This window comes from Lepidochelys kempii, chromosome 9, assembly GCF_965140265.1.
Source record: "Lepidochelys kempii isolate rLepKem1 chromosome 9, rLepKem1.hap2, whole genome shotgun sequence".
Taxonomy (NCBI): Eukaryota; Metazoa; Chordata; order Testudines; family Cheloniidae; genus Lepidochelys; species Lepidochelys kempii.
In genome coordinates, this window is record NC_133264.1 from 11,449,034 (window position 1) to 11,462,981 (window position 13,948).

The 13,948-nt window shown below is 42.0% G+C and overlaps 1 protein-coding gene across 2 annotated transcripts in view; it reads right to left on the reverse strand.

Moving 5' to 3' along the window:
* Nucleotides 1-13,948, reverse strand: part of USP13 (ubiquitin specific peptidase 13) — an 80,432-nt gene that overhangs the window by 45,615 nt on the left and 20,869 nt on the right. For both annotated transcript variants that reach the window (XM_073359304.1, XM_073359303.1), the window contains exons 3-4: nucleotides 12,069-12,129; nucleotides 3,595-3,716 (exon numbers count right to left, since the gene is read on the reverse strand). In XM_073359304.1, the coding sequence (XP_073215405.1) occupies nucleotides 3,595-3,716; nucleotides 12,069-12,129 (183 nt within the window). The remainder of the gene's footprint in view (nucleotides 1-3,594; nucleotides 3,717-12,068; nucleotides 12,130-13,948) is intronic.

Consider the following 13,948-nt stretch of genomic DNA (forward strand, 5'->3'; position numbering starts at 1 on the left):
AGTGTGTTTTCTCTGCAACAGCTGATAACAGGACATTTTCTTATACTCTCTAAACTAGCTAAGGTGCTTGCAAGCTGTCAACTCTTACCCCTATATACACAGCATACCCGTGTAGTGTGGGTTTTTTAATGAGTTTACACATCGCATAAGAATGCTTTCCTTTAACCCGTAACTCCACAGGTTTCTCCATAAAGACACACTGTGAAATAGCTTAGAGCCCAAATGTAGATTGCGTATCCTTTTCTTTTAAAACACAAACCTGAATATCAAGAGAAATGCTTTTAAATTTTGCTTTTTTATTTTAATGAAACCAGTTTGCTTCGATTTTAAACATTTCCATGCAGAGTTTGTAACCCAACCATTACAGCAGCATTGTGATAACTTATAGGAACCAGAAAGTGAAACTCACAAGTCTGGTTTCATTGTCCCAGCACAGAGGCATACAAACGACAAACCAACAGCATTAACTTCAAAGTGTAAATTAAATTATTATAACTGAAAGAATACCTAATACATTATCTAAGGAATTATTAATAACATGTGTAAGAACATGTGGGTTTTTGTAAATAAATATTTGATTTATTGCCTGTGGCAACCCTTGAGCCAAGCTAATAAAAACAGATTATCTTCCAATTTATGTGTTACATTCTTTGGCCCCAATCCAATAGAACTACTCATGTGATTAAAGTTCAGCAGGTGGGTAAGTGTTTGCAGGTTTGGGGCTTTTCTTTGGCCCAAACTTTCTGAAGTGGCCTCTGATTTTGGATACCCATCTTGAGACATCTTGTTCCTGATTTTCAGAAGCGCTGAGCACCCACAACATCAACTGAAGTCAATGGGAATTGGGGTTTCTCAGTCTCTGAATATTAAGCCCTTTGATGCCTCAAATAGTGTATCCAAAACCGAGTGTCCTTTGGAAAACATGGGCCTTCTTTTGATAGTGCAGATAACAGAACAAAAATGCAGAAACAGATGCAGCAGTCAATTCTCAACATGACTCAGTACTTCTGTACAAAGCACTGCCAACCCTCACATCTGCTGCAGGGGAATTCCCAAGCCTTCAATCCCCATCACCTGTTTGCAGCTTCCTTAAACTCTCTTTTCTCTCTACTTGGGATGGCCAGAATCTCCCTCCTCCCTCCCTAAACGCCCTCCACCTTCTCCCCATCACTGGTGCCAAGTTCTGTAGCATGTTCTAATCCCTCAGTTTGCTTCAGCAACCCAACTACCACCTGCCTTCACTGACCCACACACTCACCTCCCACTTCCTCTCTCAATACCAGCAGGCCTTCTCTCCCCCTGCCTCAGCAATCAGACCCCTGACCTCCCTAACTACCACCCCAGCCCCCATCTCCTCCAACTTCACTGAATGCTTATCTACACATGTAGACTCTGTTGCTCCTCCAGCTTCATCCTGCTGCCTCCGCTTTCCACACCACTCAACCTGCACTCTCTGAAGTCTCTAGCAACCGCATCCTAGCCAGATCTCAGGGTCTCATCATCAGCTTCATCCTCTCTGCTGCTTTGGACTGTCCCATACACTCCTTTTCAACATTTCTGCCTCCCCGGGTTTTTGCCCCTCTCCAGTCCAACAAGACAGCTGTTAAGATCCTCTTCCTCGCCCATCACCATCTAACCTCACCCCTCTGAATCCCTCCACCGGCTCCCCCTTCTCCATCTCAAAGTTCAAGATTCTCGCTCTTGCGTGCAAGACCCTGCATAACTCTGCCATCTGTTCTTAACTGCCCTGGTCTCTTTTGCTTCACCCCTCTCTAACCTCCTCAACACTGTCAAAAAGCTAGTCTCCACACACCATGGGTCCACTTCTCCCAGCACAGTCTTTACTCTTTCTTCCACCACCCAGAGGTGATGCATAAGGCCACTGTCCTCTCCCCACTGAAATCCCTCCAGTAGAACAGCTTTGGGGGGAGAAGAAAGGAGAGACAGGACATACAGGGAAGGAAGTAGAGAATACAATAGAAAGGGTAGGGGAGCAAAAGGAGAAGAATGGCCTGCTAATTAAGGCGCTAGCCTGAGACACAGGAGACCTGAGTTCAATTCCTTGCTCTGCCATAACTTCCTGTGTGACTGTGGGCAAGTTACCACGTTAGTCTCTCGGTGCCTCAGGTCCCGATCTGTAAAATGGGGCACTTCCCTACCATATAGGGGTGATAGGAGGATAAATATATTAATTGTGAGGTTCTGAGATACTACAGTGATGAGGGCTATATAAGTGCCCCAAGAAGGAAGAGAGGGGTCAAAAACAGATAATCAAGGCAAAGCATGAAGACATGATAACAGTCTTCAAGTACATGAAACGTTGTTATAAAGAGGAGGGTGATAAATTGTGATCCTTAATCACTGAGGACAGGACAAGTGTAATGGGCTTAAACTGCAGCAAGGAAAAATTAGGTTAGATGTTAGGAAAAACTTTCTAACTGTCAGGGTGGTTTAGCACTGGAACAAATTACCTAGGAAGGTTGTGGAATCCCCATCATTGGAGACTTTTAAGAACAGGTTAGACAAACACCTGTCAGGGACACTCTAAATCAGTGGTTCCCAAACTGGGATTCATGAACCCCTGGGGGTTCTCAGAAAAAATTCTCTAATGGCGGAGAGAGCTGTCCCTAGGGACCCTGGGCAGCACAGGGCCAGCAGCCCGAAGCCCCTGGACTTCCAAGAGCTAAGCAGATCAAAGCAAGCGTATCTATCACACTGAGGAGATTTCAACTTCAAGACTCCTTATAAGAAATGGAAAGGGAGGTAGATATTTTTTGCTGTTTTTAAAATTGAATAGGCAGCTAGTATTGTTTTAAAAATTATTATGAAGAACAAGTTTAAGCTTTGTAAGTTGTAAGTGCGTTGTTTGCCTGGACTGCTCAAGACCTGAATGCTTGTGTAGGAGGAACTCTTTGAGTTAGCTTCTTAAATCCTTCATTCTGTTTCACATCTGATACTCCTTGATGAAACATAGGAGCCTTGTCTTATAACAAGCTTATTCAAAGTGATACAAGCTATGAAAGTGAGATCTTGGAAGAGTGTTGCCGTTTTCATAATGTAATAAAAATACTGTAACGATAAATAATAAATAATAACAAATAGTGTGTAATAAGCATAGCATAAAAACAAATTTTAAATTTCCAAGATCACTGCTTTTATAATTTATACTCAGGTAAAGGAGAAAATCCCTGGAAATATTCATTTTTAGGAGGAGGTTCGCGAGACTTGACATTTTCGTGAAAGGGGTTCACAGGTTGTTAAAGTTTGGGAACCACTGGTCTAGATAAATACTTAGTCCTGCCTCAGTCGTACATTACTATGATTCTAAGAGATAAACCATTGGCCATAGAACAAGACAGAATAAGTGGAGTGAATCAGGAAGAGGAAGACGGTAAAACAGAAGCATGACACAGATGGAGTAAGTCACATTTTTTCAAATGCCTCCCCTTTGCCTAATTTCCCCATGCAGGGGATGAGAGAGACCCTGATAGTAAAAATAACCAACATACACATGAGCAAACAAACCCCTGTATCCATAAAAAATGAACTTGGAGTCAATTCCTACTCTGCCACCAGTAGCACACACTCACTGACCAGTGCTGGCAACTCCTCTATATTTGGTAATGGAATTTCATAGTGATCTGGAAATATAACAAGTTTGGCTTCATCTTCATACTCAAAATCATCATTGTTTAAATCGCCATTTGTTTCTAGATCTGCAAAAGAGAGAGAGAGAGAACGTAAGGAGATGATAAACTGTTAAGGAAACTAAAAAAATGTTTAGACTGAAATCTGACAATTTATCTGGGGGGAAAAGCTGAGGAACAAAGTATCCATCCTGAGTTAATACTCATTCACAATCACAGCTGCGCTGGCCGCTGAGTACAGCAGCCATCGTTGTGTTGTTACGGACATTGCACTTTGGGAAGTAGATAAGATCCTGGTATTCTTTTGGGTTACTCATTAAGAACAAGAACATAATGCATTCTGGTAGCATCTTTCATCTAGGTCTCAAAGCACTTTACAAACACTGAGGCTTTGTCTGTATTGGAAAGTTTTACCCATTATATCAATATAGTCATACCAGTGTGACCCTCCATGTGGACACACCTATTCCAATATAGAGTGGCTTTCTTTGGTTTAGATTAAACGCCTTCCCATGCAACATGAACTAAACCAAAAAAGGCACGCGTAATGTAATAAAAGCGTGTACACTGGGGTTTATACCTGTATAGCTATATAATTTAAATTCACACCTTCGATTTTAGCAAAAACACTTTTCCCTGTAGACAAGAATAATCGAAGTCTCACATCATTCCCCATGAAGTATTACGAACAAATGAGGAAGGTGAAGTACAGAGAAGCAGAGGCCAACATTTTCAAAAGTAGTTTTTAATTTTGATGCCTCATTTTTGGGGGCCCCGACTTGAGCCCCCCAGATTTTCAGAGGTGTTGAGAACATGAACCTACTATTCACTCCCGCACCTCCCATTCTCTGCCCCTGGGGCTGTGGTTGCTCAGAAGCTCTGAAAATCAAGACGCACATGCCTCACATTATGCCACATGCCCCAAAATGGAAGTGCACAAAAGCAGAGGGCCTCTTGGGGAAATGTTGGCTGTGATCTGCCCATCAGTGGGTGGCCAACTTAACGATACCGAGCAATTTGGGTAAGGTGAACTAACTTCCCTTCCTAACCAATAACACATGAACGTAGAATAAAAGAAGCTGATGGGTGTTGCAGTGACCATTTGCCTGCTCTCCTGGTGCCTTCTTGGACACATATGAATACGGAAGATGATACACTGAGATCCACAGCCGAAAAGTCCCAAGTATTATTATTATAGGAAACTAAATGCTCAAGATTAACTGGGTTAACAAGCAGTAATATTTACATGAGATTTGGGTGCTTTTATCATCTTTCATTTCCCTTCCTTTATGCTATGCAGATTTTATAAGATGAAGCCACAAAAAGGAGCAGCGTAAGGAGAGTGAGAAGTAAAAACATGACAGTGTTGCAGTTTTCATGGAAGTCAATGGACATTTTCCCATCAACATGATGGAAGCAGAATCCATCTAGACATCAGGTTTCTACTGTCACATGAAGAAGAGAACATCTGGCCTGAGGTGGTGGATAGCTGACTCAGGTTGGCCCTCATTTGTTCTCAAGGTACATACATAATTTTTACTGATCTACTTAAATGTTAAACAAGCACTGGCATCAACCACTGCACATGTGGAATGTACGAAATCTCGGGTAAGGTGAAGATGAAAGGTGCATGAGTTAAATTACACCCTCTACTTATCCACAGAACAGTCACAGAATAAACAGAATGACTAGGAGCTTCTCCCAAACTCTCACACTAATACACCTCAATCGGACCTGGAGGGATCACCTCTAGGGACAACAATAATCCAGGCTCCATTGAGTCCTTGGCTCTCTGCTGAGGCTGCCAAACCAGGATCAGTTAGTGCCAACTGGGGTTTTAATAATGTGACCACTTGTCTAATAACAACTGGCCCAACCCCACCAACCCACTGCACATAGTCTGAAAAGACAGCCAACAGCAACCTTTAATCACTAACAATCTGGGCTAGATTAAAACAGATGATCTAGAGGAGAGACTAACCCATTACCAACTCCCTGGCTAGCCAATTCTCTCAATAATCCTTTTCCTTAAAAATCATTTTCACAGCAGTCTACTACGGATCACCCAATAACTCCACTACAACCCAGCGCGTCTTTAACATTTCCCATTTCAACCCTTGATTCTGAAGGAATTCTATGGATCCAAACACAATGCTAAACTTTTTCAGAATGCACCTAAAAATAACTTATCTGTTCTTAAAGAAAAATCAAACTGAACAACCTCAAGCCACGGAGGTGTGTGACACCAAACCATGCTGAAGTTCAGTAATGCCCAAGACACTGACAAGTGGCCACCGTCCATAAGGCTAAACAGTTTAAACACACAGTGTCTCTAGGTAACTCCAGAAATGTTATGCTCCAGTTCCCGAAAGCAGCTAAAATATCCAGCATATATCAACATAGGTGTGGAGAAGGTAAGTCATCCCATTTGGAGCCTGTAACGATGCATTTCAATCAGCCACCAGAGGGCACTGGAGGATGGCTTACTCCAGTGGTTCTCAATCAGAGGTATATGTACTCCTGGGGGTACTCAGTGTTCTTCCAGGGGGTACATCAACTCATCTAGATATTTGCCTGGTTTTACAACAGGCTACACAAAAAGCACTAGCGAAGTCAGTACAAATTAAAATTTCATACAATGACTTGTTTATACTGCTTTATATACTGAAATGTAGTACAATAGTTATATTCCAATTGATTTATAATTATGTGATAAAAATGAGAAAGTCAGGAAATTTTTAAGTAATAGTGTACTGTGATATTTTTGTATTTTTGTCTGATTTTGTAAGCAAATAGTTTTTAAGTGAGGTGAAACTTGGGATACGCAAGACAAATCAGACTCCTGAAAGGGATACAGTAGTCTGGAAAGGTTGAGAGCCACTGGCTTACTCTGATCATTGCCAATACCTTTAGACATCTGTAAAGGCCTTTGATATTTTTTATTTCTTCACTTTACAGACATTAAGGATGATCAGCTGGTCTAGCATTAATGATCTGCTATATACAAATAGCAATGGCACGGCTCTTCTGGGTGTAAGAACCAGACTGACACCATCACTCCAAGCAGCCCATTTTGACCAAGCCCAATAACATTGACCTGACCTGGATTTGAACCGGTGACCTAGAGATGAAAGATTCCGTATCCCATTAGCAATCAATCCCTTGATGATGAGGGTAATGACGCACTTAGGAGTATCCCACCATTTTAGCTACAGTGAAGAAAGGGAAAAGGGGAAGTTTAATTTATCTTTTAAGGCTTCATGCCATTCAGATTGCTACAAGACCACGAAATTACATTCTCTCTGCACAATCGCCTCAGAAGCCTGACATACTGACTTCAAGGCAGCATGACAAAAAAAAGACATACACTGTTCCATCAGTGCTAGCGAAAGAATGAAGATTTAATTTGTGTTTTTTTGAAAAGGGACTATGCAAAATCAGCACCATCTCACTCAACACTTCTGCTCCATGTGGCCAAGATTTGCAAAACTGACTAGCCATTCTGGGTGCCTAACTTTGGGTGACTAACATCTTAAAGGGACCTGATTTTCAGAGGGTGAGTTCTCAGCACTTTAAGCCAGGCCTTTCTAAAAGGGGTCACTTGAGCATCTCAAAATCACTAGCCACTTTGGAAAACCCTGGCCTGTGCACGTTCAGAGATGTTTAGTTCAGTGATAAAAATAAATTCTCCTTCCTTTTTATTTCCAATAACCCTGCAGAGCCAAAAACGCTGAGAGACGGTGAGTTCGTATCTGATCAACAGAACCATTAACTATGTTCTATTATGAGAGAACAGGGCTACCCCGGAGAAACTGCAGGCAGAATCTGCCTTCCACAATTGTTACTGGGGATTATGCGTGAGCAGGGAAGAACCCACTTGAATTTCAAAACTTAGGTTAGGTTTGCCGAGCCAGCAATTGGGGGAAAAAAATCTATTTTTACTTGTAAATCGAGCAAATTTTATTTAGAAATCAATGTAACTTGAGTAGCAAGGAATGCTGGGAAGCCACTTTCCCACACAATCCCTTTCCAGGTGAAGGCAACACTTCAAGATGCCTGAATACCATGAGCCCAGGAACCCCTGTGTAGTAATGGGCTTACTTTAGCTCTGAGGTCTCACACAGGCACCAGACAACTGGTGTACAGCAATTCTGAAAGGCTGCTACATTGATGCTGAACCCACACAGGGCAATGTATTTCCCTTCTAAGGGACCAGGAGCTTTATGAGGCTGTCATAGGCACAATTAAACATTGTAGTCATCAAAACAGAGCACCCACGGGTCACAAAGAGCGTGCTGAGGGAGAGGACGAAAGGGAAGGCAAAATAACCAATGCTCTAAGTGGAGGCCAGGCTGGGATTGTTATTTTGGGCAAGAAGTCAGCAGGGTAAATTTACTCAGCTATCATCTGCCCAGCTCATAAGCATCACCCTAGTGATAGCGAGAAGTGCACTGCCGCTGGCTGACTGAAAACAGCAGCTGAGTGGGCTGTTGGTGGCAGAGAGTGCCGTAAACTAAGCCATTAGAGGGAAAAGAAGGGAGAAACACTTGACTGGACATGCCCAGATTAGATTTAGATGAGTTACCAACTGAACGCACTAATAATAGTGGCATAATTAGATCCCAGGCAGGACCCCCAAACAGGATGTCCACCGTGTGCGTGGTGATGCCTGTGTGTGAGACAGAGAGCTCCCTCATAACACAGATCAATGAGTTCGCAACCGATATTGAGGCCCTACAAAGGGGTCTTGAAAATCAAGTCTCATTTAGGGCTCAATCCAGATCCCATTGCCTTGAATGGCAGAGGCTCAAGCCCTTGAACCTCAAATCATTCCTTCCAGCTGCCCCCAAATTATCATGAATGCAGCATCTGTCTATTCAGATAAGCGAGCCATTTGGAACAAGGATTCGTCTTCAGACATGTCTGTAAAGCACCAAGCTCACTAGCAAAGCTATAAAAGAAATAGATAAATAATAAATATACTCTACAGCCATTTCATCCTGTTTGGTGAAAGGAAACCAAACTGCAGCACAACTGAGATTTTACAATGCTTCTCACTAGGATCCACTAAATCACTAACTATAAACTGGATAATATTTGCACGGTGCTTTGAAGATGTAAAGCATTAAGTACTATTTTTTACTATGAGGTATTTACCTCAGTTTAACACCATAGCGGTTAATATAATCATTATTTCCACTCCCACTGTACTATGGATTTTCTTCAAAATTACAAGTTAAGTAGCCAAGAAAACTAAGCCAACAAAATTAAAATCCCTAGTTGTATTCCTAATAATGTTAGGGTTAGTTATACTGATTTTATGTAAGTATGGTTGTTAATATGTTTTGTAGTCAGGGCTCCTACTTCCTATGGCTCTATCTAAAACAACAAATTATTAAAACTGCAATATTTGTAATCTCCTATTTTCTTTTCACTATATATGCTGTCTGTCCACCTTTCTGAATTTCACTTAAGTTTGGGTAATGAAACTAGAAAGTTACAATTTCACTCACTTCTTAGCCCGTTTCGCTTTTGGCTCTCATGTGCTGGCACACCTCTATTGTATTTAAGTTCACAAAGCTACAGGGGAATGTTTAAATCCTCAAATCACCATTTCTATTCATAGAGTAGTGTCTGTATTTTGTACAATCACACTTACATGAACACAAAATCTAAATATTGAGCCACAAGCTAGATGACTGAACCCTTTTAAGAAGGCGGTAACATTGCAAAATAAATAGACAAGTTAAAGATATCCTTACTGAAAACAGGGCTCAAGCACATTTTGCCTGCAAGGTGCTTATGGTCTGGAAGACTAGCCATGTTGGCTCCAAATTAGTTTACCGAAGCAATTAACCAGATGTCATCAGGGAAAGTTTGAGACGTTCACACACAAAGTTCACATAAGGACATTTTTGCAAACTCACAAATAAAAGATTCTCTATTCCCTTCTTAGGCTAATTTTTGTTTCTAACTCACACAATTGGCAGCACACCCCCTACCATGGCTCTTTTCAGTGTTTCGGGAAGGAGAATCTCAATGGTTTGATCCTACGCTTTTTTCAGATTTCTTCATTTCCATTCTATTCTCATGATAGCAGCAGTTCTGGAAGCCATTCTATGAGATTTTTAAAGATGTGTTTCTAATAGAGGAGACTGGAAGGGGTTTAATAGCCTTAATAGCCGTATATCAAAGAGGATTATAACTAGCAGAGTAACAGGTGCCCAAACTAGCCTGACTGTACAGAAAGCCAGCTTCACTGGGGCTGCTAGGAATCACTCAGAGCAAGACACCCAAAACCTATCTCAGAAGGTCACTTGATCATCTATTGCAGCCCCACTACCTGTGTGAGCCCAGACTGGCTAGGAATATGCATTGGCTGACCAATCACTGCCAGTTTGGTGTCAGCCTCTATCATGGAATGAGCAAGTAAAAGCAGTATTTAAAGTTCTGTAAAGATGGAACATCTGGCAACTCAACACCAGCTATGAGAAAGCATCTAGAGGCAGCATGGTTACTGCTCTGCTACTCTGCCTCTGCTACTGACTCCTTGTGCAACCTCATGCAATTCACTTAACCCCTCAGTGCTTTAGTTCCCCCATTTGTGAATGGGGATAATCATATTTATTTACTCACCTTTACATCCATAGATCTCAAAGAACTTTACAAAGGGCTATACAGGTGCTAACCACTGCTGTAAAAACACCACTTAAAGGATTAAAATGAGACAGTATCAAGAGAGTTTCAGTTCATCCCCAAGCAGCAAGAGCTGTGCAGAGGATTATGAAGGAGCACACTGCCCAGAGGAGAGCAGAATCTCCACAGATGTCTCAGATCCATAAGGTCCTGGGGTAAACAGTGACAATTCAATGGACCAAATTCATCACTGGTGTAACTCCCCTGCCTTCAAGGATTAATTGGAACCAAGGCTGTTGGAACATCTGGAACAGCTCTAACAGCACGGGAGCAGAATAGTCAGATGCAAGGGCACAATTTAAAGAGCAGGAACAAACCCCTCTTCTAGCAACAAACGGCAGAGGAGCAATGGTGCATCACTGACCCTCTCTAAGCTATATAAAATGCGTATGCAGTAAATTAGCAATAACAAAATTTGGTTCTGTGTTTCTATGAGCCTCTTTTGTGTGCATCTCATTCACATTTGCATTACTAACACTGCAAGGCAGCCCTGCTTGGCAGTCTGATTTCTTTCGGAAGCTTATGCAGACACTCTGTAATCGTTTAGTGATAATTGAAAATTATTCTAAATATGAAATGCTAGCAACTGGCATTTAAACCAGTGCCTGCCAACTCCTCATTAACAGCACCTTCCTCTTACGGCGGGTGGGGGGGCGGGAAGGGGAAGAGAAGAGAACTTCACTTGTTTACTCTCCTCTCACTAACTTCCCCTTTCTTTTCTTTTCTCCAGGAGCCTTTTTCAGAACTTACTCCTGCCATTAAAAATGATTGAATCCATCACAATCCTCTCAGCAACACATTCCACAGACCAAAGTAACTCCAGTGGGATGCCAAGCTATTGTTCCCCCTTCCACTATCAGAAAGCTGGCGTTTGCTATGAAAACATTTAACCCCTTCACTTCAGGAAGAATTACTTAGCTACTTTCAGTAGTGACTATGGCTTCTATTCTCTCTCCACCCCATGAAAGACATGAAAAGGAAAAAAAATACACAGAAAATGCACCAAAAAAGCCCCAGAAGTGTGTAGAGTGGAGCTGATACTGTAGGGTCCCAATGAAGGAGTTTATGGGGTCCTAAGATTTCTTGGCTGATGCATAAATCAACTGATATCTAGGAAAATTAGGGTTTGATAGAAAGATGATTAGAGGCAGATGAAGGAAACTCATTGGGGGTTTCCCTTGCTTTCCCTCACTTCCTTGCTTTGTGTATATCAGGGAGACATGTCAGGCAGATAGAATTGTGTAAGCGTTATTAAAAGATGTTCAGTATACATGTACAGTTACATTTACTTTGGACCAGAATGGGGACCCCTTACCCACACTCATAAGCAGTTACAAATAGTTCCACAGAAGTTAATGGGACTACTCCTGAGAGCAACTGCTCACAAGCAGGAATCAGGGATCCCCAGACTGGCCCTATATAAAAAGTTAATCCAAATTCACATTTTATAAAAGCAATATACTATGGTGATGGCGCACATGTAAGTAGACAGACAGGTGTCTAACAAACCCTAAGCAGTTTGAGAATATCTGTGAGGCTGTTTTGGGATGATCATTAATAATTTATTTTAAAAGGAAGACACTTACAAATTTGTAATCTTTCTACTTTGAACAGTTTTAAAAACAAAACAAAATAAGGCGGACATGCTGGAGTGGCAGGTGTACCCAAATGCACATGCACTGGGGTTAGACACAAGGACTGTGTGAGAGCAGCTATCTACAATACCTAAAAATAGCACTGCATTCCTCCTTTTTGGTAAAGCTCCACCAGATGCGCCTGGTACCTTCTGGAAAGAAAAAAAGAAAATATACAGTTAAAAATCTAACCTGTGAACCTGAAATAAGCAAACAACAGCCTCATGCCGGAGCTTCCCCCGACAGGTAGAGGGGTCAGTGTGCGTTCGGCGTGTTTTCGGGGGAGGGATGCACAGGTACAAATTTAGTACTGGTAAAAGGTGCCAGACGGACATCCCTGAACAACAAAGTCCTCTATTTAACCATAGAACACCTACAGCAGGGGCAGCAGAAGCATACGCTTCCTTCATATCCCTCGCCAATGGGACTTGACCCTGATCCAGTGGGACCACCTTTGGAAGTCAGAGTAGTTTATTCTATATGTCCACTTACTCCCCTCTGCCAGCAGACCGATTGTGATAGCACTGGTAATGACACACACACATACCCTAAGAACTGGATGGGATCATCACGTAATTTCACACCTACTCCCACACCATCAGATGTCAAGAGTGCTTAATGACTGGACGCAGACTGGACATGATGAGCCGGAGAAGAAAGACTCTGCCTCCCATTACCAATCCAGGTGGGCCACCGGGGCCCTCTTGGGTGTTATAACAGACTGTTATCTGAAGTAAATAATCTAAAATAAATGCCTCCTCAATGAGGGCCTGAGCCTGCTCCCACTGAAGTGAATGAGAGTGATCACAGTGGTCTGTAAGCGTTAGGTGCTATGCAGAAAACCTATCTAGGCAGCCTGGTTTAGTTTTAAGATGGCAAAAACCTATGAGCAGAGCAGAGCAGAGCACAGCTGTGTGACAGATATTCCAGCGATAGAGCTAATTTCAATTTCAGGTAGTGCTTTTGTCAATTCAAAGTGCTTTACAAAGCAATGGGAAGAATACCGGCAGCACCATAAGCATAAAAGCAAATGCAAGCACAACTCTTTCTAAGCTATTCAGAACCATGCACTGTTTTACAGCATGTAACATAATGTCATGCTCCTTTAAGTTTGTTGCTTTTTTATTATTTTTTTTAAATAGTAAAATTAGGATACAACAGGTGGAAAGAGACAGGCCCAGAATCTGTCAGCCTAGGAAGAGTTCATGTGTTTGTCTCTGCTGACAAGGAGGCGAAGAGTTCACATATTTTGGGTGATTCTTTCTGCTACGTAAATAAAGCTTCGGCCAAAGAGATTGGCTAGAATCATCAACAAGCTTTCACACCCCATAGAAAAGTTTTCCATTATCAGAAAGAACAGACACCAACTAATGTTTCTCGGTTACACTTATCAAAACAACAAAACCTACCGTTCAGATTTATCATACTGATTTTTTATTTATTCACCCTGTAGGCAAAGGGAGTGGCCACTAGTATTAAAAACTAGCTCATTTTCTCAATGCAATGTAAGTGACAAACAGAAAAGAAACACATTTTCTCACTCTTAAAAAATATCCCAGATCTACTACCATAAGCAGCAACATACAGAACAGATGGTTGCCTCCTCCCCTCATCCCACACACTCCAAATTATCTCAGTGGTTCAACCACCACACTGGAAAGCTGGGATTGAACTCCCACCACTCCATGTGAGACCTGGAGCAAGACATTAAGACCAACATTGTCGAGAGTGACCACTCACTTTGGGTGCCTCCATTTTTGGCTCCCTATCTTTAAATATCTCAGCCTGATTTTCAGAGGTGCCAAACACCTGCCGCTCCCACTGGCTTCAACTGAAGTGGTGGACGCTCAGCACTTCTGAAGAAGCAGGCCCAGGGAGTTTGTGCCTTGCTTTGCCAATCTGTAAGCCAGAGGTGATAACTTTCCTCCCTCACAGGCTGTTACAAGCATTAATTAATATTTGTAAAGCATT